General features: G+C 54.7%; 4 protein-coding genes across 4 annotated transcripts; 2 read left to right on the top strand and 2 right to left on the bottom strand.

The window, feature by feature from the left end:
• Window positions 1-1,080: 1,080 nt before the first annotated feature.
• ABHD14B (abhydrolase domain containing 14B) lies at window positions 1,081-3,322 on the bottom strand (the record flags this gene model as incomplete). Its single annotated transcript, XM_084246975.1, has 3 exons — window positions 1,081-1,260; window positions 1,634-1,875; window positions 3,112-3,322. 3 exons carry the CDS (start codon window positions 3,320-3,322, stop codon window positions 1,081-1,083), a joined length of 633 nt encoding a protein of 210 aa, XP_084103101.1.
• Window positions 3,323-5,671: 2,349 nt separating this feature from the next.
• ABHD14A (abhydrolase domain containing 14A) lies at window positions 5,672-10,528 on the top strand (the record flags this gene model as incomplete). Its single annotated transcript, XM_084248267.1, has 5 exons — window positions 5,672-5,746; window positions 7,898-8,109; window positions 8,289-8,404; window positions 9,797-10,032; window positions 10,216-10,528. 5 exons carry the CDS (start codon window positions 5,672-5,674, stop codon window positions 10,396-10,398), a joined length of 822 nt encoding a protein of 273 aa, XP_084104393.1. The 3' UTR covers window positions 10,399-10,528.
• Window positions 10,529-12,767: 2,239 nt separating this feature from the next.
• Window positions 12,768-17,273, top strand: LOC311180091 (aminoacylase-1; the record flags this gene model as incomplete). The annotated part of the gene is made up of 14 exons (XM_084247756.1): window positions 12,768-12,861; window positions 13,538-13,602; window positions 13,685-13,789; window positions 14,166-14,260; window positions 14,828-14,904; window positions 14,985-15,074; window positions 15,175-15,231; window positions 15,556-15,629; window positions 15,711-15,760; window positions 15,866-16,010; window positions 16,112-16,180; window positions 16,761-16,840; window positions 16,964-17,024; window positions 17,109-17,273. The coding sequence occupies 14 exons, from the start codon at window positions 12,768-12,770 to the stop codon at window positions 17,271-17,273; spliced, it is 1,227 nt and encodes a 408-aa protein (XP_084103882.1).
• A 1,961-nt stretch (window positions 17,274-19,234) lies between these two features.
• Window positions 19,235-21,120, bottom strand: RPL29 (ribosomal protein L29; the record flags this gene model as incomplete). Its single annotated transcript, XM_084248079.1, has 3 exons — window positions 19,235-19,740; window positions 20,705-20,769; window positions 21,084-21,120. The coding sequence occupies 3 exons, from the start codon at window positions 21,118-21,120 to the stop codon at window positions 19,345-19,347; spliced, it is 498 nt and encodes a 165-aa protein (XP_084104205.1). The 3' UTR covers window positions 19,235-19,344.
• Window positions 21,121-27,980: the final 6,860 nt, after the last annotated feature.

Genomic DNA, 27,980 nt, shown 5'->3' with positions numbered 1-27,980 from the left:
GATCTGCGGGGCCAGGGGTGTACCTCCCCTTTCGGGGGGCCAATTCTGCTTTGGGACCAGCTGCAAACTAGATGAAAGGTTCGGCGCGGTAAAGAAAAGGAGAGCCAGGCTACATTTCTCAAAGGGAGGGAAAGTTTATTGCGCCCCGGGCGGACCTCACAGACCCAAGGCGGGGGTCAGTGGAGTCGCGCACGTTGTTAGGGGGAAGCAGGGTTTTATAGGGTGGGGAGAGGTCAGGTGGGTAGTTGGGGTCGTACGGCGGGAAAAGTTTGTAGGGCAGGTAGAGGTTCTTTGTCTGAGATGAGACTCGTAGGGGGAGGGGGGAGGCTCATTGTCTGAGTCCTCCAGGCAGGTATCCGCATTCCTGCCCCCCAGGTGGGCTTCCGGGTAGGCTTTTGCATTCCGGCCTGCTGCATGGACCTTTCACTACATGTCATTTGAATTCAGGGCTGAGCACACCCACGATCTGGAAGAGTTTGCCCTGCAAGGGATAGTGTATGGGGCCCCCATCTTCCCAGAGAGTGGGGTGCCTCATGGTTGGAAAGGCACATATGCCTGTGTATGTGCTTGACTGGAGGCACAAGCACGCATGTGTATGTGTGCATGAAATGCCGTGTAAGACGAGACTGCATGTCAGTCCAGAGCTGCATACACCTGTGTGGCTGCTCCCTTGTGAAAGGTCATGTTTGGGAACACAGATGGCTTTAAATGTGTAAGCATGAATGTGGGCCTGTATGTATCTGTGGTCTAAGAGGCCAGTGTAGAGGGCGTGACTGCCCTGCAAGGCAGCCAAAGGAAGTGGAAGGTAGGGAGAGGATAGTAGCCCGCAGAGGAAGGTATGCCAGGAATAGGAAAGCTGTAAGAGAAATTTATCTAACAGATTACCCTCCACCATTTACGTCCCTTGATTCCTGAAGTTTTTTGGTCTTGATTTCACCTCCTCAGTTTGTCACTGCAAGAGAAAGAGGAAGAGACAATAGCCCCCCCCCCCCCCAGAACACAGACACACCTGCTGTGTGTGCATGATGAGCAGGAGCCCATTAAGGAGAGAAGGGGAAGAGGAGGGAGGGAGGGGAGCCCTCATGCTAGCCCCTGCAGGAAATCCAGCAGCCCTGTATGCCACTCCTCGGGTTTGTCAAGGTAACACGGGTGACTCGCCCCCTCCATGACCAACACCCTGTGGTTGGGCAGCTGCTTTAGGTGCTCAAAGCTGCTGTGACCCATGGAGTCCTGGTCCCCATACACGATAAGAGCAGAGGTCTGAGAAAGGAAAAGAAGGCAGAGTCAGGGACCTGCCACACCATCCCCAGCCTCCCAGAGGTCAACTCCAGCCTTCCCCATAATCTCTAGTTTCTGTCTGGGGTCACACCAAATGAGGAGTGACAAGTCAGACAAGCTGGTTGTGGGGAGCAGGGCCCCAGCTCCTAAGAGACAGAGACATGGATTAGTGTCTGCCCAGCATGCAGTTTAGCACAGGGATTGGCTGCTAAGTAAACCGAAATGGTGGAATGTAGTACTTCAGCTCCTCCCAGAAACCACCCCTTGGTGACCACACCCTTGGATGAGGAGAGGCCCCAGGAGGGGCCCTTCCTTGCTCCCTGCAGGAGCATCTCAGCGCCCCCCACACAGGTACCTTCACATTTGCGTAGTCGGCAGCACTGATTTTGTCAGTGCAGATGGGGGCCACCGGTACATAGCCCCGTAGCTGGGAGCCAGGAGCAGTGAGGAAGGGCAGGGAGTACATGCCACTCAATGACGGGCTGATCACCACTGGAGGACCCAGTTTCAAGGCATCCACCACAGCTGCCAGGAAGCTGCTGGGGGCCAGCTCGCCTATAGGGGCAGGTGCTGTTGCTTCCTTAGAGTGCCCCAGACCTGCAGGGGTTCAGGTATTAGAGAGACAAAACAGGTACAAGTGAGTAGGAAAACAGGGGAGAGGGGATTCCTTCCTCCAGGAAGCCCTCCTGGAGGTCCATCTCACTATGTCAGTTTCCTGCAACACACCTAGCATGTCTGACTTTATTCTTACAACAGCCTAGAGCTGTCATATCTGTGGCAAGCGTGAGGCATTTCTGCATGGCCCATCTCTCCCAGCCATGCAGTGTCCTAACCAGAAGCAGGCTCTGAAGTCCAACATGCTGGGGCCAAGTCCCATTCTCCATTTACTCTCTATTTGACCTTGGTCACATAAGTAGATATTTTGTATGTGCCCCCTCAGCCCACACTCAGCAGCTCAATTTCCCCATCTGCTAAAAGAAGATAACAAAGAACCTGCCAATTAAGACTGTTGTGAAAATTCAGTTAACTGTTTAAAGAGGCACCAGGGTTAGTGTGAGGCGGGTGTCTTGAGGACAGTGACTGAAAGACAGGCTCTGCACACATACCTCCCCCTCCAATTAGTCAGTCCCCGCCTTCCCCAGCAAGATTAGCTCAAGATCTTTAGTCCAACCCACTCTCAGAACCAATCCTGGCCTAGCCTGGAGGCCCGCCCTTGGGCACTGAAATCATACCCACCATGGCCAATTAGGGGAGCAGGTCAGTGGTGCTACTCCTTCCATAGTTGGCACCTGCTGGTCCAGGTTCTGACTGGCAGTCTGGGGGCTGCCCCACCTCCAGAACCTAGCTGAGGGCTTTAAATGTGGGATCATGACTGGGAGCTTAGCCGGCCACCGGGCCCTACCCTGCATCCAAAGGTGTCAGGAGATTCAGTCTCACTCCAAGGGGCTTCCAACAGAGCCTGTAGTTGTGGCTCTGTCAATGTAGTTTACTTGCAATTGACAGAGCAATTATTAGATATCAGGTGCTGGTCACATACTCACATGGGTAATCTCATTCCATTCTCACTAGCGTCAACCCCCCAAAATGAATGTGGTTATGTCCCATTACCGATGAGACACTGAGACGCTGCCCCAAGGAACAATTAGAAGCAGCTGGGCAGTGTCCAGCTTGATCCACATCAAGACTAGAGACGCTTAAAGGCCCTTGCAGTATCCACTGGGCCCTGTCAAGCTCAGGGCCCAGCCTTGTTAGGTCGTCCCAGTCGCCCAGCCCCTAGCCCTGGTCCCCAGGGAGGCCCCATGACCCCTGACCAAAAGTCTGCCCTGGAATTACCTGGCAGGTCGATGGCCACAGCCCGGTAGCCAGCCTGGGCAAGCTTCTGCAGTGTGCCCAGGTTTTGCCAGGTCTCAGAGGAAAAGCGGATGCCGTGCAACAGCAACACGGAGAAACGGGCAGCCTGTCCACTGCCTGGCCGAGCCTCTCGGAAGAAGATATTCTGGCCCTGGACCTGGATGGTGCCCTCCTGCTGCTCCACGGCCGCCATACCTGCTGCTGTATGGGTGAAGTACCTGTGGTTCAAGGCCAAGCTGATGAGGAGCCACAGAACACCCCGCCCAGGTAGAGCAGAAAGATTGCCAAGGGCGGGAGGGCATAGTAAGGAGGCCTCCAGGACACTCCCAGATCTCTAGAACATGCTTTGGAGTGGCGTAGACATAGGTGCTGTTTCTACCTCTGCCTTTCACTTAATTGTGTGACCTTGAACTCTAATATGGTACAGTCAAGCCTATTTCAAAAATTATTAAGTTTAGAAGAAAAAGGAGTTGACAAGGGAGGGCGCCTGCTTTTGTTAAGAATGCAATACGGGGTTCCCCAGTGGTGCAGCGGGTTGAGCGCAGCACTGTGAAGACGTCCGCAGCCTCTGCAGCGCGGGTTCAATTCCCAGCCATCGATTCCCAACCTGCGAGGGAGATACCCACATGGCACGGCAGACCTCTCCTGCCTCCCCGCTGCTCCCCTCAGCAGTGTCTGGTCCATCTGCCTGTTCTGGTCCCGGCTTTATCTCTGGTGAATCCTCTCACCCTCCCCCGCCCCTGACTGTACCCCAGTTCTTGTATAAATAATTTTTTTTTTTTAAAAAGAGAACGCAATACGTGGGGCTCCCTTTATGATTATTGTTCTCATTGTTAACATCCTTTTCAGCAACTGGGCATAATAAAATAGCACTGAACGCACAGGTGGCTGATAAGATTAAATGAAGTCACGCGTGTTAAAACACTCGCGCCTGACCGCTCAGTAAACAGTAAATGCTCAATCGACAGTAAGTAGCTATTTTGCTTATCAACCTCGTCCTTTTCAAGGCACTACTGCAGGTCCTGGGACTGCACCTCAGCCCGGAAGGAATCGGAATTGGAGTAAAATGCCCATTTTCCGGAGGCTGAAACCCGAACGCAGAGCGGAGAAAGGCTGTGGAGTTCAGGCCCGCAAAGAATGCACGCGGGGTGCTCGGCTCGGGGTCCGCGGGGGCCCAGACGGCGACAGCCCGCGCGCCACGCCTGGCTCCGACCCTTCGCGGACCTGGGCTCCGGGCCTCGCTGGGCTGAGTAGGGCGCAGAGAGGCCGGGGTGGGGGGGCGGTGCATAGAGCGAGGGAGGGGACCTGGGGAACAGAGTTGGGAAGGGGAGAGACTAGGAGCAGTGGGGGCTGGCTCTAGCTGGAGAGAGGAAGAGGGTCGGGGCGCAGGGCGGGTACCTGGGGAGCTGCGTGGGCCCGCTCAGATAGGATGCAGAGTGCTGACTGTGGAGGGAGCCCGGGGCGGGACGGGGCGCCCGGGACTGTGGCTGGGCGGAGGCCGGGGGCGGGCCCGTGCTCCGGGGCGCCGTCTTGTGGCCACCAGTGGTCGCCGGGTCGCTCTGCTCCCCTAGACCCATCTTTCTTGTCACAGCGTTCTCAGGCTCCCCAAACCCCTCGGGCCCTGGTGCCCCATGCCCCGCACTGGGCTGGGTGCGGCCCGGAGGCGTTCAGCAACCTGCTCCACCTGCGCATGATGCATCTCGAGGAAAAGGGTTCCTCTGGAGTTGCATCCCTGCTGCTCCCTGCACCATCCTCTCCCACCCTCTCATGCCAGGCTAAGACTGCCCGGCAGAGTTGAGCGCCTAGCTTGTAGGTGAGATCCCGCAAGCCTGAATGCAAGGCTCAGACAATGACCAGCCAGTTGGCCTTGATCTTCTCGCTAACATCTCCTGTCTATGGAATGGATGACACTGCTCGCCTCGTGCAGGACGGTAAGAAGCAGCGAGTCTGCCGCACTCCAAGCTGCCTCCCTGTGGCAGGCCTGATGGCCTCGCAGATCTCCGAGCTTAGGGGCAGACCAGACGTTGGTCACACATCGCCCACCAGGACAGGAGCCATAAAGAGAAGGGAAGCCTTGCCAGAGGCCACCCCGAGCTCTGGCCTAACGCTCCACGCCGCGCGCTGCCTGCTAGGGGTCAGGGAACTGTTTGGGCGGAGACCTGGGGCTGCTGTTTAACAAGATCTGTGTTGACACGGCCGGGCCCCCGCGCCAGGCTGTTCTGAGGCCTGGCGAGCCGTAAGTCATGAAGACAACCCGTGTGATGAGTCCCGTCAACCCCCTCGTACATCCAGAGAACTTGAGAGAGGAGGAAGACGGGCGGGTGGGAAGAAGCCAAGTCCGCCTCCCTGCCATTGCCAGGCCGCGAGCAATCCGGGAAACCTGGACGGCGGGGGCAGGCCCGCGTGCTTTAGGGCGCCGCCCCCCACCCCCCCCCCCGGGCTCCAAGGCGACGGGCCTGCGCCTGCGGACTGCGCAGGCGCGCCGGGTGCTGCGCCCTCGCGTCCCGGCCGGGGCCGCCCGCGGAGTGGCCGAGGCAGCGTCATGGTCGCCGCGCTCTTTGGCTGCTGGTTCCGCTGGGGCCGGGCCCGCCCCGCGGGGGCCGGCGCGGTCATCCCGGTGAGTGTCCCGCCGGGGGAGGCCGGCCGGGCGTGCAGGGGCGGGCCGCCCTCGCCCCGCCCCGCGCCCCAGCGCCCCGGGCACAGTCCTGTGGGAGGCGCGGGCGCGGCGGGGGTGCTGGTGTGTGTGCGGCGCGCGCAAGTGTTTGCTGGTGTTCTTGGTGTGATCGGCCTGTCGGTGTGATGAGTGTCTCTTCCTGAGTTCTTATGCTGGGGGTGTGTCAGTCGGCCTGCCGGCTGCCTGTCTCTGCTCTGTGTTTCTCTGCGAGGTTCTGAGGGTGTGTGTCGACCTGAGTGTCTCTGTGGGGTGTTCTTGAGGGTTTCTCTGTGTGCCCGTTTGCCTGCCTCTGCGTGTTTCTTGTGTGCGTGTGTAGCTTCAAGGTTGTGAGTATGACTGTATGCTTGAAATTTGAGGTACTGTATTTGATTTTAGGGGCGAGTGTGTTTGTCGGTCTGCCTTCCTAATGTCTGGCTGTGTGCTGATATTCAGGGTGTGTGTTGAAGGGATTGATTGGGCATAGGCCAGTGCGTGTACAAGGAGGCTTGCATGCAGAGAATAACTTAATGCAAAAGGAAAGTGTGAGGGCAAGACTTAATGTTTGTGTGTTCGTCTGTCTCGTGGTCGACCCGTATGCCAAGGACCTCATGCGGGTACAGCTCCCCTCACCCATCCTTGTGGTGTAGACAAGACTGCTGGCTGTCTGCCCTCTACCGTTGTCTTGGACGCCAGCTGCCTGAGTTGCCAGGACAACGGCCGAAGCCCCACCCCTCTCCGCCCCCCTCCCCAACCTCCCGGCTTCGCAGGCTCACAGCAAGCAGAGGCACAGCGAAGAGGTCCTCCTGGATAGGGACTTAGGCAAACGCCAAGCGGTCTGAAGCTGTTCCTGGCCAGAAAGACTGGAGGAGCACGTTTTTCCTCCATTCAGCTTCTGGTGCTGCCACTCACCACCTGACCCCAGAGCATGGGGGAGGGATCTAGGGAAATATCCCCAAAGCTAGCTGGAGAGGTAGGTGGGGCTCCAGATCGGTCCCCAGCTCCTAACTTCTTCCAGGGTGCAGTTGGCACTCAACAGAGATGTGTGCAGTAGAATCTGGGAACAAAGCAGTCAGGCTTACCCTAGAAACAATTAAATGATGACAACAGCCCCAGGTCAAATTCAATGTAAGGCTTGGGAGGACAGCCAGAAGGTTATCCTCCCACATATTATTGACAAACTGAAGCTACACTGCCAGGAAGTGGCAGAGACCATTCTCAAAGGCAGGGATAACTGTTTTGTCTGAACCCTGGGTCCTGAAGTCTGTCCTCTGGGCTGGCAGATGACCCTGACTGGAGGAGTCCATGAAGTGGGCCATTTGGCATAAAGTTTGGGCAGGGGGACGGGGAACGGTGGGAGTGTGCTCCTCTCTGACATCCTCTCATGCCTCAGCATTTCCTCCATCACGGATACTGTCCATGAGCCCTCCTGCTGAGTATCAGTTGGAGTAGAGCATTAAGTATTCCCATCAACTGTAAAACACATGCTGACTTCAGCATTGTTTTATGCAGTGTATAAAAAGAACCATTCCATGCCCCCAGTCGGACATCACGTCACACATGGTCTTTCATCTTTGACGCCCTCACTACGCTGTCCATCAGCAAGGCTCCCGTTTACCTGCCACTTCCCAACCCCATGTTTTCCTCTTTGGCAAAAATAAGCCTGGCCTGGTAGTTAGGAACCCAGCCGTGGGTTTAAGTCCATTTCCACACTCATTACTCTGCTCTTTGGACAGGAGGATTCACTTCACTGAATCTCAGTTTTCTCTAGCGTAAAAGACCCATAATCATATCTTCCCATTGTCCTGGTGTGTATTCGTGAGCCCTTGGATGTGAAGGGCCGAGTACATGACCGTCATAGCACTCAAGAAAGGGAAGTGGCATCAGCTGGCATGGGATGATAGTGGCCACTGAGCTGGCCTGGGAACATCTCAGATGCTCCTCCAGCTATGGGGCATCTGAGCCATTTTCCTGGAGTTGTTGGACTCTTATTCAGAGCAGAGAAAGAGCAAGGGCTAGAGATTTTTCTCCATGGGGGCTTCAGGGAGGGCTTGGGATGGGGTCCAGGAGTCCGTGTGGGACTCAGTGCCAGCCTGTCCTTCCTCTCCTCTCCTTCAGACTATGGTACAGACCTCCATGAGTTGGTTTCAGATAGCCCTCCTGGGTTTGGGCCTGCTGCTCATGCTGCTACTGTACGTAGGACTTCCAGGCCCTCCTGAGCAGACCTCCTGGCCCTGGGGAGACCCCAATGTCACAACCCTGGCTGGTCTAACCCCTGGCAACTCACCGATGTTTTACCGCGAGGTGCTCCCCCTCCACCGTACACGCAGGTAGGTGTTGACTTCAGGTGCAGTGGAAGGATGAAACCCAAGGGGAATCCCTACGTGGGATCCTGGGTCAACTCAGGGGTACTCAAGACCTGGGAAGGCAGTGGGAGAAGCCCAGGGAGAAAGAATGGTGGGCTGCCCCCAGGATCCCCAAGACATATGACTCCCCTCTCTGTCCACAGGGTGGAAGTTGTGCTGCTCCACGGAAAGGCCTTTAACTCCTACACATGGGAGCAGCTGGGCACACTGCAGCTGCTGGCGCAGAGGGGCTACCGGGCTGTGGCCCTTGACCTCCCAGGTGAGAGCCCCCATCCCTGGGTCTGGGAGGCAGCCTCCCAGAGGGAGGAGTTGGAGGGGTAGGAAACACTGAAGTGTGGCTGGGGGGCATCTGGACTCCATTGCTGGACAAGCAGCAGCAGGTCACACACCAGATGGCAATACAAAAAGGTCTGTGGGTTTGTTTTTTTTTTCTACCTTGAAAACCACAGTGTGGATTGTTGCCTGCACAAAGCAAAGAGAAACATGACTCACGTCACAAACAATTGCATGCATCTCACTGTACTTTTTATGACAAATTTTGTAGCTTTTTGGTTTTTTACCTACACAAATGATTTATGCTACCATTCTTGTCACTAAAAAAACAAAAACAACAAAACAAAAACAGTGACTCCCTCAGAGACTCAGGCCACATTTCCCTCCTTTTCCCCTCTCTCAGTAGTTTGGGGGAGTCAGGTCCTTTTCTAGCTATTTGTAGCAGAGATACAAGCAATATGCAGGATTGTGGTGAGGGTTATAGACATAACTAGTGTCCTGCCTGCTTAGAGACTTGATCTGCGACTTGGTTTTCTTCCTCTCTACCATGTCTCCTGGATCATGCCAGTTGCATGAACCTCCCTCAGGGTCCTCAACTCTGCAGTGTGTGCCACTGGAGGGATGGGCAGATTTTACCTGGCTATCCTCTACCTGTGGACATGTAGGTTGATTGATAGTTTCAGTATCAGTTGAAATACTTAAGGGATATAGCTGAAGCATCTTTGGATGTACTTATTTGAGCTGTGGGCAATTGTTGGATTAAAGAACACACATTTTAAAAGTGTTGCAAATATTACCTTAGGGTCCAAAAATGCTACATGGTTTTATCCTCCCATCAACCATATATGAAAGTGTTCATTTCCTTGCATCTACCCCAACAATGAGTATTGTCAGGTTTGTTTGTTTGTTTTCCAGTATAATGAATAAAAGATGTTTTTCTTTTTTAAAAAAGATTTATTTATTTATGCATGCAAGAGCTGGGGTGCAGGCCAGAGATGCAGGGGAGTGAGAGGATTCACCATTGAGAGTGGGGAACAGGCAGATTGACTGAAATACCCTGCTGAGGGGAGCAGTGGGTGAGGCAGGAGAGGTCTGCTGCACCATGTGCATAGCTCCCTGGCTGAGGATTGAACTCCTGCAGCAGTGGCTGCAGATAGCTTCATAGTGCTGCGTCTTAATCCCCTGCGCCACCAAGGAGGCCCCAAAGATATTTTTCTAGTAGGCCTATCACATTGAAAAAAAAAAATACCTCCTAGGAAGTTTGGGGTAGCGTGTACCATATGCCACTCACAGCTCCCTACCTCTTTTCCCCACTGTGATGGGCAGGAAGTCCTGAGCTGCCCAGCCTTCCTCAATCGGTGCCTTCTCCTGTTCCCAGGTTTTGGGAACTCAGCTCCATCAAAGGAAGCAAGCACAGAGGCAGGAAGGGTGGAGCTCCTGGAAAAAGTGTTACGGGACCTGGAGGTACAGAATGCTGTGCTGGTGAGCCCCTCGCTGAGTGGCCACTATGCCCTGCCTTTCCTGATTCGAGGCCACCACCAGTTGCATGGATTCGTGCCCATTGCACCTGTCTACACCCAGAACTACAGCCAGGAACAATTCTGGGCCATTAAGGTACCAGTAGGAGGGTTCTCGGAAGATCCTGGCTTCCTATCCCTGGCTTGAGTCATGGGGTGAGAGGACTTAGGTCTCCGTTGGATGGAGAGATGGGGTGCTTGGGAAAGATTTCCTAAGGAGGTGACTAGAGGGTCGATCACCGTAGGTCCCAGGATCACAGCTCCTTACCTTGCCCTGCAGACCCCGACTCTCATCCTGTATGGCGAACTGGACCGCATTCCAGCTATGCAGTCCTTGCGGTATCTCCGGCACCTGCCCAACCACTCTGTGGTGAAGCTGCGCGATGCGGGTCACGCCTGCTACCTCCACAAGCCGCATGACTTCCATCTTGTCCTCCTTACCTTCCTTGACCACCTGCCTTGAGCTCACCCACTGCCCAGGTCCCAGTCCTGGCCTGAGTTTGGAGGGTCTCAACCAGTCTTCCCCAGATCCCCACGCCAGGGAGGCAGCCCCTGGGATTGGAAGGCAGAGACGAGAGAGCCAGGCCTTCTCATTTCATCTCACAGGCAAAATAAAAAGCATTTTTGTCATGCCTGGGTGGTGACGGGTCCTGTTTCCTGGTGGTGTTGCAGGTGGGTGAAGGAGTGGGAGGCAAGTCTGTGACTACTGCGAGGCTGCGAGCTGGAAGAAATGCTCCAGTGGCCTGGAAAGACTAAGAACACGGGCTACTTCCTAACCAGCTGCCCTCACAACTCTGTGCCTCAGTTTTCTCATCTATAAAATGAATGTGATGGTAACACCCACCTCAGAAGGCAGTTTGAGATGGAATGACTCTGGCTATGAGGCGTACTTGGCCACACAAGGCTGGGGGTTGGGTGGGAGGGATAGGGTGTTACCACTGCTGCATGACCACTGGGATTAATGGGATATCAAGGTCTGAGCTGAGTGAGGAATGTTGGATCCATGGCCAAAGGGAGCTAGACGTATAGCGTGAGGGTAGGGGACCTGATTTAACAATTAACATAGCATGGTTACTGAGCCACCAAGCCTGCTTGCCCCTGGGTACTTTGTGGTTCAGCAGTCCAGACCTAAACCTCAGAGGGCCGAGGTAGATCTCTCCTCTCCCCTCCCAACCACCCTCCTTTGAGCCCAGAGGTTGAACTCTTCAACCCCTGACCCTCCTCAAGCTGACTCAGCTCCTGGAACAGAGGGTAGAACTGGCTAGCAGTACAAAGGGCAGCTGGGCACACAAGTGGTAGCCTGTGGGTGGCCAGTGGGACATCTGTGCCTCTTTATCCCCCCTCTCTGGGGCCCTGGAGCGGGGTTAGCCAAGAGTGTGCCGCATCTATGCCTTCGTGTTGTTTCCCCCCCTCTCACACCGTCATCTAGTGTTCTGACGGCATCCTGTCACAGATGCTGTCACAGCCAACATCATCTCACACTGGTATTGTATGTGAACTGTCATCCCCACTGCTACACAGATTTGCCCACAGCCGCTCTGCACCTTACCAGGAACAGAATTCTGCAGGTACATGAACCAACCTGGAGCTCACAGTCGGGACAACAGATATTAACCTGGGGGATGAGGCAGTCAAGGAGGACCTTCGTCGGTGCTGAGCCCTGAAAAGGGGAGAAGTAGGAGACTCTGGGGGGGGCGGGAAGGCCGGGCCTGGCTCGACAGGATTTTGCAGCGGTTTACCCACAAAGCCTGGGGGCGGCCGCGACCTTTCGCGACGAGCCCGCCCTCCTCTCCTCGGGCAACCGCAAGGCTGCGGGAGGCGGAGCCCACAGTGGGCGGGGCCGTCGGAGCTCGCGGCCCCGGCCCGGAGCGGCGCGTTCTGACGGGCAAGGCGGGCCCGGCCGGAGCTCCTGACGGCGCGGGCGGAGCTGGCGGCGGGAGGGGCTACCCAGGGGCGGGGGCTAGATCCGCGCGCTGGGTGATCCTGGCGGAGGCTGGAACCTGGGGCGGGCGGCGGGCGGCTTCTTCGGCCCCGCCCCGCGATCCGGGCCTGGCCACGTGGTGGGCGGATCGGGGCGGTTCCGGGTCTGCGACCTCACGGGACCCTCGGTCCCGCCGCACAGTCCGCGGCAGGCGCTGAGAGGGGAGCGCGTGCCCGAGACCTGTAGAGAGCGAGGTGGGGGATCCAGAGGGGTAGAGGGCCCGGGGTTCCCTGGCATGAAATCCGGACAATTGGTTGAAAAAATTTTTTAAAGATTTTTTTATTTATGCATACAAGAGCTGGGGTGCAGGCCAGAGATGGGGCGGAGATGAGAGGATTCACCAGAGACAGAGCGGGGAACAGAACAGGCAGACTGACGAAATACACTGCTGAGGGGAGCAGTGGGTGAGTCAGGAGAGGTCTGTTGCGCCATGTGGGTAGTTCCCTGGCCGGGGATCGAACTCGTGCTGCGGTGGCTGCGGGTAGCTTCTTAGTGCTGCGTCTTAACCCCTTGCGCCAGCAGGGAGACCCAGGAGAAATTTTTTGAGGCGTTTGGGCGAATTGGGCAATCAAGTGTCTGGGTTCAAACCTGGCTCAAGCTACTCTAGCCGTTCCTGAACCTCAACTTTCTTTCCTGTAAAGTGGGCAGCCAGAGGCACGAATTTTATTGGGTTCTTTGGGGGAAGAAAGAAAGAAAGCCAGTACAGTAGCAGAAACAGAAGGGGGCTCTAGCTGGGGATGTCCGGGGAACTGCCCTGGGGAGGGGCTGTTTGCAGGTGGAGTCCACTGGTCCCAGCAGCTGGAAGGGATAGGCGAGCCACTCGCTTTGTCCCTAGCTCGCCAGAGGCAGCCATGGCCAGCAAGGGTCGCGAAGCAGAGCACCCATCCGTGACGCTCTTCCGCCAGTACCTGCGCATCCGCACAGTCCAACCTCAGCCCGACTATGGTGAGCACGCCCGTTCAGGGCCTGTGGTGGGGCTGAAGGGGTGGGGGCTGTGTTCTAAACCAAGCTCTAATCCTGGTCATCTCCATGCTGCTGCGGACTCCTCAATTTCTCTAGTCTCTCCCTAAGTCAGCAGACTGCTCAGCATCCCCTCCAGGCTGTGGAGCAACCTGTTCCTGGGAGGCTTTGCTGTACCTGTCTCCTAGTTAGGGATCAATTTCATCTCACTCCTCAGGGCTTGAGGAGGGGGGAAGGTAGGACGGGAGCCTGGGGCAACCACAAGGAAAGAAGTTTCTATTCTCCTACCGGACTGGACAAAGGCCACAGCCCTTTGGGAATTGTGTACTTGGGTCCAGATCCCTGGTATGTGGTTCATCAGCTGGAACACCTCAGGTCAATCTCCTGTTCTCCCGGCCCCAGTTGTCCCATCTTTACAGAAGATAATGACGCCTTCTAAGCCTGAAATTCCCACCTGGCCTTCCACTAAGGGTCACTAACCAAAAATCTTTTTGGAGACAGAAATGCAATTGTCTCTGAGGGGTGTGGAATTGTATTGAGGAGGCAACTGTCCTTTTGGGAGTCTGTTCCCCTCTTTGGACGTACACCCCTCCTTGTTCTGTCTGGGCCAGTGGAAGGCATGGGTAGGCAGAAGCAGCTTCAAGACTCTCTGTCCCCCCAGGGGCAGCTGTGGCCTTCCTTGAGGAGAGAGCCCACCAGCTGGGCCTGGGCTGTCAGAAAGTAGAGGTGAGCCTGAGTAGCAAGGGGAGGTGGGCCCGGGGTACCGCCTCACCCTGTGCTGACTATCCCACTTGCTGACCCTGTCCAGGTGGCACCTGGCCGTGTGGTGACTGTGCTGACCTGGCCAGGCACCAATCCCAGACTCTCTTCCCTTTTGCTCAACTCCCACACAGATGTGGTACCTGTCTTCAAGGTATTTGGGGGGGGGGGGCAGGGAATGGTGCAGTTCTTAGGGACAAAGATAATGCAGACCCCTGTTCAACCTCAGGGAGCCCACGGTGCTGGTCCTGTCAACATCATATGGTATTACTCCACTAGGGCAGCCTTTGCTCAGCAGCTACTTCATGCCCTGAGCTTTGAGGGTAGATCCTAATGCTGATGGGGATTGAGGTGGGAGGCAGAGATGAGGGGTGGCAATCAGTTAACCTCTTCAGCACACTTCTGACCCCTTTAACACCCACCAGTCACCCCTGCCTACAGTGGGCTCCTAGGGGTGGGCCACAGTTGACCAGAGTTAGATTAATGATGAAATCTGGGGCTTGGGTTCCTCTTCCCATACCTGTCCACAGGAACACTGGAGTCATGACCCCTTTGAGGCCGTCAAGGATGCTGAGGGCTACATCTATGCCAGGGGTGCCCAGGACATGAAGTGTGTCAGCATCCAGTGAGTGTCCTCTAATTCCAGTCCCCCACAACCTGGGTTGTGACTGGAGTTTTTTTTTTTTTTTTTTCAAGTATTTAAGTACAGAGCTAGCTTTGTTTCTGCCATAAGCTAGGGATCTTGAATGACCTGTTGAAAGAAGTTCACTTAGTCCAATTTAATGAAGCTTATATCCTTCGAGTACGGGCAGAAACACTGGCAGCTCATATTGAAGCCGTATTGTTTCTGGATCAGACTATGCTGGTTTGAACAGCATCACAAGAGCAAAAACCCTGGCCAGATTTTCTCAGATGGCTCTAATAGAGCTGCTGGTGACCCATGTTGCTTTTTCAGATGAAATGAGGCAAAACCCCAAGGAACATTATGACCCCCATCCCCTCCTTGGGCAGGATTTTCTATTGTGACAATTGCATGGATGAGGAGCCTGAAGTCCAGAGAAAGACAGAGACTTTCTGGAGCCCCTGCCAGATTGTGGCAGGGCAGGGTCCATGGCTCAGGGCTCCATCCTGCCTGCTCTGGCATCTGGTGGCTCCCCCAGCACCTGGCTTACACCCTCTCACTGACCCTCAGATACCTGGAGGCTGTGAGGAGGCTGAAGACTGAGGGCCACCATTTCCCCAGAACTATCCACATGACTTTTGTGCCAGGTAGGAGTGGCTTGGGAAGGAGCACCTTTAGGGAGGGGCATGTGTGGTCCCCTCATCTCATATCCCTGCTGCTTTTACAGATGAGGAGATTGGGGGTCACCAAGGCATGGAGCTATTTGTGCAGCGACCTGAGTTCCAGGCCCTGAGGGCTGGCTTTGCCTTGGATGAGGGTGAGCAGGGTAGAAAAACACAGAGGAGCAGGCAGGGGTTGGAGACGCTGCTGTTGGGGTCTGGGCCACCCCATTCTCTGAACCCTTTTTCCCTCCTCAGGTCTGGCCAACCCCACTGATGCCTTCACTGTCTTTTACAGCGAGCGGAGCCCCTGGTGTGCGTATGGACATAGAGGGAGGGGCTACCATGCAGGCTGGAGACTAGGCCAATGGGGCAGGTCCTGCCAAGGGTCACATAACAAGTTGGGACCTGAGTGCATCTTGAACCCAGTCTCTGCCCCCACTGCCTTTCCCATTTGCCTTCCTGAGCTAATGAGGGGAGATCCTAATGCTGAGCAGAAACCAGCTCTGTACTGTGCATTCTGGGAGAACCCTGCCAGAGGAGCTTAGAATGAGGGGAAGACCAAAACCACCCCAGAGTTGATTACATTTCCAGCCCCTACCATGCTGAAGACACCCTCTTTCCCCCTACATCTCCCAGGGGTGCGGGTTACCAGCACTGGGAAGCCAGGCCATGGCTCACGCTTCATCGAGGACACTGCAGCAGAGAAGCTGGTGCGTGGCATGCAGGGGAGGAGCTGGGGATTGTAGACACTCCATCCTGGGCCACTCACATCTAACCTCATACTCTCCTAGCACAAGGTCGTGAGCTTGATCCTGGCATTCCGAGAGAAGGAGAAGCAGAGGTGAGACATCCTGGGAGGGGGCTGGGCTCTGGACACTGGGCAAGAGGGAGACTGAACTACTCTTTATCTGTTGTTTTCCCTTGCCGCCCCTTCCTCCAACCACAGGCTGCAGTCAAACCCCCACCTGTCAGAGGGGGCTGTGACCTCCGTGAACCTGACTAAGCTAGAAGGTGGCGTGGCCTATAATGTGGTACCTGCCACCATGAGCGCCAGCTTTGACTTCCGTGTGGCACCAGATGTGGACTTGAAGGTGCCACCTCCATCTGGGTTTGAGGAGGGAGCCCCGGTTCTCAGTCCTGTTCTGGAGGCTCAGGGAGAGCCTGAGGAGTCAACTCATCTCCCTCCTTGCAGGCTTTTGAGGAGCAGCTGCATAGCTGGTGCCGGGCAGCTGGCGAGGGGGTCACCTTCGAGTTTGCTCAGGTATTGACAGGGAGTCAACTGAGATTGCTGAGGAGACTGGGCTCGCCAAGTGTATGCCACAGGAGATGTGTGCTCGTGTACCTGTCTATGAGCGTTTCTCAAGCTGAGAGACACATTTCATACACCACCAAGTATTACGGATGTGACCACCGGGTGCTGGGGCATGCTGTAGGGAGCCAGTGTAGTCACGGTTCTTGCTCTCCTAGTCCTTTCATTGTGAATGGGGAATAGACAATCAAATATTTATACATTACTTTTATGTAAGTATGAACACATGGTCCAGTAAAGGGTGTGACCTCCTCTCTGAGAACCTGTAATTGGAATATTTAACAGTCCCGGACTGCTGGGAGACCTATCTTGAGGAAGGCACACTTGGGCTAGGATCTGAAGGATAGATAGTAGATGGAAGGCAGGGGAAGGGCCCTGACCTGGGGAACTTTGAAGGACTGAAAGAGGGCCTGTGGCTGGCCTGGCCAGCTGGATATCTGGGTGGAGAGGTGGGTGATTGAGTGTGCCCTGTGCCCAAACAGCAAGATGGCCAGGCCTTGTCCTGACCCTGTCATTCTTCCCTTTCCCCCAGAAGTGGACGAAGCCCCGAATGACATCTACTGATGACTCAGACCCCTGGTGGGCAGCATTTAACGGGGTCTGCAAGGACATGTGAGCACACTGGCCAGCCCTCCACTCCCCGCTCCCCTTCCCTCTCTCTTCCTTTGTGCTTTCAGTCCCCGCCCCTGCCCTCTCTTCCTTTTCTCCCCACTCATCAGGCTCTTCCTTCTGCAGGAACCTCACTCTAGAGCCGAAGATCTTCCCTGCTGCAACGGACAGCCGTTATATCCGTGCGGTGAGCCAGCCGCTTGCAGGTTGGGGAGTGGGGTGATCCCAGATGCTGGCCCAACTCCTAATGGTTCCTCCTCACTGCCTGCAGATGGGGGTCCCGGCACTGGGCTTCTCACCCATGAACCGCACACCTGTGCTGCTGCATGACCACGACGAGCGGCTGCATGAGGCTGTGTTCCTCCGTGGGGTGGACATATATGCACGGCTGCTGCCTGCCCTGGCCAGCGTTCCAGCCTTGCCCAATGACAAGTGAGCGCCATGCTCCCCACCTCTACCCCTGGAGCTTCCACCCTGACCAGTGCCAATGACCCTTCATTCCCCGTGTCCAACAATAAAGTCTATGTGGACAGGGGATACCTCTGAAGTACTCACGAGGATGTTCATGGAACAGGGATTCTCATTTCTCTAGGGAAATGCCGTTATCATCCCCATTTCACAGATGAGGAAATAGCCCGACTCTGGGCATTTCCCAACACCCCGTGCTACTCTGTGGCACTTGACTCAGCACACCATCCAGTACCAGCTGTGTGTGCCCCCACAAGACACACCCTGGAAACAAGGGGCCAGTTTCTGTTCTCAGTGGCCACCATGCCTGTATTTGACTTGTGAGGCAAGGGATATACTTTGAGCGGAACACTAAGCACACTCAGGCAGGACCTGAACTGAAGGCCAGCTGAGGCCTGCCACATGTGGGGCAGGCAGATAGCTAGCAAGGCCTGAATAGCAGGTAATCAAAAACCCCAGGGTTTAAAAGGAAAAGTGTGACCCCCGCTTTGGTGTTGAGAGCCCTGGCCAGGTCAGTTCTTTGGGTCTCCAGCACCTTGGCCAGGTATCACGGGTCAGTGTTTAGAGTGACCTAGTTGGGCTTCAGTCAGGCCTGCTAAGATCCCTGCAGTGCTAAGTCAGGTAGGGACCCTGGGTGCTGAGCCTGCTCCTCTAGGTAATCTGATCTGATTCTGTTCTGACCTCCTGTGGTGCACAGGAAGGCTAGCTCCTAGTTAAGAAGGAAATGCAGAGCCTGGCTCTGTGGCCTGCAGGCTAATCTTGATAGTGTTAATCACCTCTGTTCATGGAGCAGACAAGGGGCCAGGCTTTTGGCCAGCTTCCTCCTCCTTTTGATACAGATTTCACCATGAACCCTTTTAAAAGCTCTGCCAGAATAGCTTGCCCAAGACCGGGTGGTGATGAAGATTGAGGGACTTGTGCTTTTTACACAAGACAGGCTGTGTGGAAGCTAGAGGCATAAGGCAGCAAGCTGGCTGGCTGGCCCTTTAAAGTCTAGCTGAAGCATGACACCTGGGGTACCCTGAAATTGGAGTAGGATGTCCCCCACAGTTTGGAAGCTGACCTGATGACTTCAGGCTGAGCCAAGCCAATTTCAGGACACAAAACCTGGTTGTGGCCCAGCTGACACCTCAGTGAGGAGTAACAGACAACCCAAAGCATACCTGGATCATACCCAAGAACTAGCAGCCCAGCCCTGGGTGGGCAAACAAAACTTCCTGAGTCCTATATGGACTACCCGGCTCTATGGCTACTTCGCTCTCTTCCTAGCTTACCTGTGAAACAAAAGAAGTCCTTACTTGACATCTTCGGTAGATGCTTGAAAACTGCAACTTCAAGCTGACATTGAAATGTTACTGAAGCCCTGCTGCACCTGGTCAGATTGGGGGACCATAAAGTATGACCAGGAGGAATGCTCCACAAATGCCTATTACCACTATGCTAGCTACTTGCTTCACTGAGGAAGTAGGGGCAGCAGCTGATCCTGGAGGCACAGTAGCCTGGTCAAATGACTTCAGTTACTGCCTGGTCTTCCAGGGTCCCTAGCACTTAGGGGATCAGCACCACCAAGAGCAGTGGCTGCTGGCCAGGTACACTAAGAACAGACTGAGTCTAGAATACCTCATCTCAAAGCACAGAATTTAGCTGGGCCCCCTTCCTTTCCTCAGGAAAGGAAGGACCAAAGACCAAAGGAGGATGTTCTTCCCTCAGCAGCCTACCCAGTCCAGTAAGCTATGTGCCAGATTCTCTATAGTACCCAACCATTTCTCATTCACTAGGTCCCTCTTGCATATCAAGGCCCACTCTCCTACCCAGACCCTACCTCCCAGGGAAAACTCAATTCTCCCCACACACAAAATGAAGGTATGAACCCCAGCTGAACCCTAGCCCCAGCCCAGGGATCAGACACAGAGCTGATAGTTTCTGCTTCAGATTTATTTGTACAAATAGCACAGGAAGACACCAGTGCCCTGTAGACAGCAGCCTAGGGGTGACACCAGTCCTTCTGTCCTCACACGGGCAGACAGTGTTCTCTATTCTTAAGGCTTTGCGGGGGCCTGGGCACCTTTGGCAGCCTGGGTACCTTTGGCGGCCTGGGTACCTTTGGCAGCCTGTGTTCCTTTGGGGACCTGTGCTGCAGCCGCATCCTTGGCCTGGGTTTGAGCCTTGCCCTTTGGCCGCGAAAGCCTGAGACCCTTGGCGATGCGGGCACGTGCATGTTTCCCAAGCTTGGGGTGAGCGATGTAGGCAAGTCGGCTGAGCTTGCGGCTGCTGCCCTTTGGGATGTTAGCCCTGACCGTCTTGGTCTTTACAAGGGCCTTGATAGCCTCAGCACGTGCACTCATGGCCTTGGCATTGTTGGCCTGCATCTTCTTCAGGCCCTTCTTGTTATGCTTCTTGGCAAAGCGCATGTTCCTTAGGAACTTGGGATCTACCTGAAAGGCAGGAAGATACAGGCGGCTGAAGTGCAGCAGTTTGAAGCCCCCAAGTCACTCCAGGTACCCCCCTCCATAGCGATTTCCCAGGAAACTTGGGCCCCAATCGAAGTCAACTAGGGGCCTAAACACCCTCTGTCAATCTTAAATGCTGAAATAGCTTTAACCCATAGCAACTTATCTGGAGAGAAACATGTACTATCATCCTGAAGTCAGTACCTCACCCTGTTAATGCTATATATGGACTACATTTTCATGGCTACATGCCCAGATCATGGCAGAGATACAAAATAAAGCAAGAACTAAGATGACCCTGTGTGTCAGGGTCACAGGGCTTCAACTTCCTACAGGAAGGCTTCAGTTCATCTCCCCAGTCCTCTCAGGACCATTCCGAACCCCTTCCCCCAAGATGTTAGTTAAGTATCAAGCCTAGTACAACAGATTCACAATAAGTTAAGATAAAGGGATCAAGATGGGGAAACAAAGACTCTGAGATTAAATGATTTACTCCACAGATCAGACCAAAAGCATGGAGGCCAGACATGATAAGAGTTCAGTTCTCCGGCCCTACAGCATCAGCCTCTCTCACCTAGTCCTCAGTACTCCCTGGCACAGGAAAGGAAGCTGGCCTCCACCCAGCACTGGTCAGATCAAAGCTGTATGACTGGTCAGTGCAGAATGGAAGGCTCACAAAGTACCTGTTCTAACTGCCCTCAGGAAGCAGGTTATATCCTGACTAGGGAGTTATACCCCAGACAGGGGAAGGCCAATTAAAGTTTTGTTATAGATCTGGCAAAGATTAATAAAGGGTAGATACAGAAATTGTAGGCTTTGGTAGTCCAGGTAAGAAGTGAGACAGTAAACATCAGTTTTTTGGCTGAAGCCAAAAATCTATATGAAAGGCCCTTACTGTGCAACTAGAGCCAAACAGCCACATACTATGTGATTCAGTGCATATACTCACCCCCTTAAGAGATTCGTATCTTTGGGATCGGGGTTTCTTGATGCCATTTCTGTGCCATTTTCGGGCTGCAGGGAAAGTAATTAGATAAAAGAATGAGATGCATTCTAATAAGACCACCCAGCACCATAGCTGACAAACCCAGGACCACCATTACTTCCCAGAGCTGACCTGGGAACCCCACTAACACTGCAAGCAAAACACAGTAGGTATCTCAAGTGGACTCCTTCCTTAAAAATCTATAAACCCAAAAGCTATGCTGGTTGAAACCAAAATCAGTCCCAGACCCCATGGCATAAATGCGCCTTCTCGCTTGCTCCAGTATCCCTAATGCTGGCCAGGATCCGGGGCGAGAGATGGACGACGGGCCTGGGAAACTTACATTGGTTGTGTGTGGTGTGGTTCTTGGACTTGGCCATGTCTGCACCTGGAGAAGAGTGGAGATAAGGGCTGGGGTCTTGCCGAGGACCTAACTGTGCTGCCCTGATCTGGAAGAACGTGACTCCAGAAACAGAGGGAGGCAGTAGCACGGATGCCTTGGTTCTGGGGCCTCCACTCGCGCCACGACTCATTCTGCACAACCCGACATCAATTCCCACCTCCCAAACTGTTAGTGGAGCCTCAAAACGGACCTCCTCACTCAAACACACCCAGCCGCAAGATTGCAATCTCCCCCCGAATTCGAGTTCCCCTCTCATCCATCCCTTGAGAACCCAAGACCACCACCCCAGGCGCGAGGCCTCCGTTCTCCATAGCCACGCAGCCGCTCTCTCCGTTCTCTCTATGGCTAGCGCCCTGCCGCCGTCCGCGAGCAGCGGATGGCTTCGGATGCCGCGCGGCCAGCACTCACCGAGGCCCGCGGCTCCCCAGGCGCCTTGAGCCGGAAGAGAAAGAACGGCCGCGGTGCCGCACGGGAAATTGAGTTGGCGACGCCGGAAGGTACTACTGGAAAAGCTTCCCCTAGTTCCAGAAAAAAATGTTCCGAAGCCGGGGAGGGCACAAGCCACACCCAGAGGCGGTGCTATGAGCCTGGCCCGTCCCCGTCATGTTTAATTCCGCCCTCTCTCCCCCGGTACAGAGTGAGTAGAGGCGCCGAGTGGAGCCCCTTAACCGAGGCATCCGTTGCTACTGCCTCGCTCTGGTTTCGGAGTCAAGTCCTTCCAGATCAGGGCAGCACAGTTAGGTCCCGTACTCCTCTTGTTCTCCTGGAACAGGCTCTTGGCTTCCCAGTTTCACTAAAAGCCCTGAAGGTAAAGGGAGTCCTTGAACGATGCATGTCAGTCAGGAGCTGGCAGGAGATCTATGCTTTTAAAAGTACCCTTGGCTACGGCGTGGAGAATGGACTGTAAGGGGCATAGTGGTGGATGGAGAGCTGTGAGGATACTGTTGCAGAACAACCTGGGAGAGTCATGGCCCCTGGACCGGAGTGGAGGCAGTGCGGGTCGATACTGGCTCCTCCACCTGGATCATTGTCCTGTATTTTGGATGGTGTGCTTTCTTGGCAGAGGACTGCCTTCTAGAACAGAGACCCTCTGCCTCATTTCTCCAGTTACTGGGTGTCCTTTCATTCTGTTGTCTTCTTTCCCAGACTTTCCCCAGATTCTAATTATGCTCTTTATTTACTTGTGTGCGTGTCCTTTGGCACAAACACCATGAGTTCAGAACTGAACTTCATTTTTTGCCATTGATCGACACATTTGATATAGAGCAGGAGATTTGTAAACACCTGCTGAGTGGACATTTCTTGGGAAGGCAGGTTCATGGAGTGACAAGCATATTGCAAAAAGATGGGGAGTAAAGGGGAAAGGAGGATCTGGAAGCAGGACATGAGATGACTCTACCAAAGTATTCCTGAGAAAGGAGAGTGAAATCTTTTAGCAGGTGTGAGTTAAGAGAATGAACAGCAGATTCAGATGCCAACAGGTAAACTGGTGCCAACAAAGACACATTTGAAGCCAGAGAAGAAGGTGTCTCCATAGGAGAAAAATCCTTGACTGTGCTAACAAGTGGACTGTGCTAATGGGCTGAGGTGGGGACTGCAGGAAGTGGGGGTGGTGGGGTACCTGTCTGTAGTTAGGGCCTCAGCCCAAGGCATGGGAGAGGTAGGGCCAGAGGTTGGGACAGGGAAGTGGTCTGACTGCTGCATCCTTGAGAATGAGAAGCAAGCAAGGTAGAAACCAGCAGAAGGAGACAGTGATAACTTTAAATAGACTGTCCACCATGTGGCTTCCCAACTGGGCAGTAGCTCCTACAGCTCCTAAAAAGTGAGCAGAGGCACCTGCTCAGGACTCAGTTTCACCAGGCTAACATCACAGAAGCAGAGCAAGCCCTCCCCCCTCCACACACCCCTTTCTTTCTTTGTAAATGGAATTTTACTATACAAGCTCTTCTATGACCTGATTCTACTCATTCAATCATAATTTGTGAACTTATTTCTCTATTCATGAAAATCCTTTGTAATCCTATTTTATTTTACACATTTAAAACATTATTCTGACAAGAGATCAATAAGCATCGCTAGATGTCAAGAAGTTTCGGGCACAGAAACAGTTAAGAAGTTAACCTTTCCTCTAGGGCTGACACTCTGTGTCTTCCACTTCCCCTGTGTCTCTGGAACTTCAGGACTGGGAAGACCTAGTACCCATTAAGACTGTCACTTCCCTCCATCCTGGCCCTCCCTTGGATCCTGTCCTCATTTCAAGCAACCATTTGCCACTGATCTTTCCTTAAACTCTGTCCTGCGTCCACACAGAGGCCTGCATCTGCTGGCTCTCCACTGTGGCACAGTCGGGGCAGAGACACTAGGTACACTCAGCAGAGAACTTTCATCAAGTTCCTTTGCAAATGCCTTGGGCACAAGACAGAGACATGTGAGTCCTGGGTGAGCAGACAAACCTGGGCCTGGGCAGGACTGAATGTGGTCCTCCCAAGCCTTGTGACCTGCTGTGGCCTTGTCCTGGTTGTTCTATCCAGGTCTTGTTCAGAGCCACAGTTCAGGTGAGATCCAGGGGCTCCTATTCAGTGAAGTAACATGTTTGGAGACATCTGGGGTTATTTTCACAGTGTCTAGCATAGCCTTGGATGCACGTGAGGCCCAGGAAAATGTTTGAGGAGTTAAATGTTCACATTCCACAAGTCTAGGAGGCTAGTGGTCAGTAGGCCTGGAGGGATTTCACAGAGATGAGAGTCAGCTCTTCTGCTAGGTCCAGGTTGCTACTTTAAAAAAAAAGATTTATTTATTTATGCATACAAGAACTGGGGTACAGGCTAGAGGTGCAAGGGGTGAGAGGATTCACCAGAGACAGAGTGGGGAGCAGAACAGACGGATTGACTGAAATACACTGCTGAGGGGAGCAGCGGGCGAGACAGGAGAGGTCTGCTGTGCCATGTGGGTCACCTCCCTGGGTGGGGATTGAACTCGCAGCAGTAGTTGCAGACAGCTTCATAGTGCTGACGCTTAACCCCTTGCACCACCAGGGAGACCCCCAGGTTGCTGCTTCTAAGCCTGGGTATTGAGTGTCAGTTGGAGGTAGAAATAGTGATTGCCTTGCAAGCCATAACTGACTAATTTGAGTAAAGCACTGAACCCAGTGCTGAGTGCAGAGTGGGTCAATCATCACTAGTCCCACCCATACTTTTCTTCCATAAGGCTTCTGGGGAATGGGACAGAGTTTAGGGAAAGAAGACCAGTGGCAAGAGGATGCTAAAGATTAGGACAGGATCCAAGGAAGGGCCAGGATGGTATCCTCTTAGGGGTGCTGAGTCCCCTCAGTCCTGTAGCTCCAGAGAGGCAGGGACCACCGGTGTGCCCAGATATGAAGGACAATGAGTGGGTTGTCAAAACCAGGATGTTTTAGCTGTAGGAGAGCAGACTGGGGGACCCCTGAGCACTGGGTGTGGTTTAGAAATTCCACTGGGGCCACCTGTTTGCCCGGTTAGGGGTGCAGGCAGGAATGTGAGCCTGTTGTCCACACGGGGGCAGCGTGGGACCACAGATGGACTCCTGCTCCAGTAAGTGGCTTGGAGCTCCCCTCCTGCAGGGAACATTTTGCTCTTCCCACGCCTTCCAGCTTCTCCCCTCTCCCACTCTCACCACCTACACCTCCCCTCTCCTCCACCTACAGAGCAAACCCTTGTTTGCCCATTCTTGGCAGGTTCTCTGGGGTATGCTGGGTCTCCCCTGGCTCCAGTCTCTGGTGGGGCGGGGGTGGGGGGAGAGGTTCTTCCCCTAGAGAGGGTACAGGGCAGAGAAAGCAGAGCCCATGGGGGCCACTGGGTACAGCCCCTCTTAGTCTACCAGAGTTTCCAGAAGTCCTGTCCGTTGGTGTGAAAGGAACAGGTAGCGTCGTTAGACCTGTGCACCGACACTGCTCACTAGCTCAGTGACTTGTCTCCCTGAGCTCAGTCACCTCTGGGAAAAGTGGCACCCAGTGCTGAGTGCACAGGAGCCCCAGAGCCTGACTATGCATTATAGTGACCTGTGGGTTTGCTCTTGAGACAACATAGCAGCCTTGTGGAGACACAGTCATTGGGTGTGACTTGCTGGAGGTCCCACAGCCAAATGGAGGGCTACTGTGGTCCAGGTGTCCACCGTGACCTGGAGGAGCATGGGATGATGCCTACCTGGTGAGGTTATAGAGGGAGTCCTGTGGCACTGACCACCCGGTGACCCCAGAGAAGCCTCTGGCCTCTATGGCCAGCAGATGCCCAGGGTTGGGGGGGTTTTCTATGCTGGCCCCACTTTCTGCTCAGACCCACTCCCCCCACCCAGAATGAGCCCAGGGAGGAAGAGGTGCGGCAGTACTGATGACAGCGTCCCTGGGAGAAGGGCAGGGCTGGGCTGGGGTTGCCTGGCCCCAGGCAGCAGCGTGTGCCTGGAGATGCACAGAGAACTAACTGGCTAGGGAGGGAGCAGTGGAGTAGTGGGTGCCCAAGGATACTGGATAGGGCAGGACAGCACCCCTGAGTCGGTATGCCCCAACCCCGAACTTTTGCAGTCCCCCACTCTCCTAGAAAGCTGGCAGAAGTGAGAAAACCTGCAGTGGGGCAGGATCTTGTGGAGCACACTGGGTCCCCTCTCTAACCTATGAGTGAGGAAGCCAAGGACTCGAGAGCGAAGGGACTCCCAGGGCACAAGGGAGTACTGGCCATCAGGGAGGGGGCATCCCTCCTGTTAATTGGGCTGAAGGACACTTAGTTAGACATAAGGGCCACAGGGAGCTCTGGGAGGGCTCTTGGCCTACCCACGCCCACTCCCCATTTAGTGCTTCAGGACCCATAGGCTCTCACCAGGGACCGAGCAAGAGACAAGGAGATCAAGTTCTGTTTAGGGAGACACAATAGGCACCAGAAAGAGAAGAAAGGAGCTGGGGATCTGAGGAGGGCCACAATCATGAGGGCTGGGGACCCCAACGGGCCCATCAGTGTCTCTTTAGAAAGAGTGGCCTGCACTTTCCCTGTTGCGTCCCAGGGGCTGCCCCTCACAACCCCTCATGTACCATGTAAAATGGGGCAGTCACACCAGTTGGGGGAGATTCTCATGATGCAGCAAACAGAAAAGAGGGACCCCAACTCCATCCAGGATGTTTGTGCATGGGTCCTGAGCTCAGACCTCTGTGTCCCTGGAGGAGCTACTATGTGCAGACCCTGGGGGCTAGGAGGGAAGGAAGCTGCAGCCAAAGCACCCCAAGACACAGAACAGGGAGGAATTCTTTCAGGTCAGGAGCCTCTGGGAGCTGGAAGAGAGACCTGCAAGCTGGGGCTTGAAGCAGGCAGAGGTAAGGAAGGGTAGCCTGGAGGGGGCAAAAGCTGACATTTGCTCCCTATGGCTCTCTAGCACCATATCCCAACTGATCCAGTCTTCCCTGAGATGTCACCATACACCCCCAAACCCAGTGTGTGTCCTCGTCTTTCTAATGCTAGTGCTAAGCCCAGGGGTCAGGCAGGGAAAGGGGCCTCCTGCTAGGGCCAGGAGATTTGGGTCACCACAGCTTAGAGTGGCCTTGCCTGTGGGTCCCATATTGCAGGTGAGGCAATAGGCTCAGAAAGGTGAACTGACTTGCCTAGGGTCAGCCAGCTTCTTCTCTGTCAAAGCCACTCCTAGAAAGCATTCGTGGGCCATCCACTGGTGAAGGCTGGAGCGCATGCCCAGGCCGTGCCTTGCCACTCGGAGGCTGGGTGGCCTTGAGCAAATACGCAACTCCTCTGGGGCTCATGTCTTCATCTGTAAGATGGGGGTGAAGGCACACCACACAGGTGTGGCGAGGCTCTTGTGTTCATGCCAAGCACTTATCAGGGCCTGGCCCTCTCAGCAATCCCCCCGGGACAAGGCTGGAACTGGGCAGAAGGCCAGGAAGGCAATATGGGGGGTCCTTCCCCACCCTCCAATTCTTCTCTGGAAACAAGGAGGCTGCCCACCCCCAAGGCGTCCTGCCAGAGGGGGATGGAAGGGTGGGGATGGCTTGGGCCGCCCTCCTGACTGTGGGCATACAGCAGGGCTGGGGCCAGCAGGGGGAGGCTGAGAAGTAGCTGCTGAGTGGGAGCAGTGAGCAGTATATGGGGACCCCAGTGTCCAGAGCCACCGAATGAGGGGCTGTGGTCCCAGCTTGGCCTGGCTCGGTACAGGCTGCCACCGGGCTCCAGGCCCTCTGCGCTGGTAGTTTTAATCGATCGTTTTCCGCAAGCAGCTCCTGGGGGGAGCGGGGGCGGCTTCCCCTTGACTTACTGCTTCTGGAGGATGCAGCTTGGCTAAAAATAACTTGAATTACTGTGCTCCCGCCCTGGCGGCAGGAGGAGCCTGGGGGGCTGCGGGGGTGGGAGCCTACAGGGAAGTTGCAGCAGCCAGGAGGGGGGTTCCCTGAGAGAAGATGGGAAACAGCAAGTGTTGGCAGGTGGGAAGGGGTGCAGGATGGTGAAGGGAACATGGCTCCTTCTCACCCGTTTCTCTCCAGGTCTGCTTCCTGAGGACAGTGCTTCTGGAGCTGAGCTGGGGGTGAAGGCTGGTCCTGAGCCCTAAGCTTGCATTTTGGGGGTGACTAGCATGGCTGAGATGGTGGCAGTGGGTTCCTTGCAGCATAAAATCTGTGTTTGGAGGATACCCCCCACATAAACTCAGGGCAGGGACCCTGTCACGTCCCCCGCTCAGCTCACATCTGGGCTCATGTTCCACCACCTCTCCCTTCCCTGCCATGTGACACTGACCCCCAACTCCTGTCTGGAAACAGGGAGCAGTTGCAAAATTAAGTACCTGGCGCTGGAGCCACCTCTCCCAACCCCACCT

Source organism: Talpa europaea (assembly GCF_964194135.1).
Source record: "Talpa europaea genome assembly, chromosome: 11".
NCBI classification, from domain to species: domain Eukaryota; kingdom Metazoa; phylum Chordata; class Mammalia; order Eulipotyphla; family Talpidae; genus Talpa; species Talpa europaea.
Note: the sequence above shows the minus strand (reverse complement) of the source record. Positions and strands in the feature narration are given on the sequence as shown.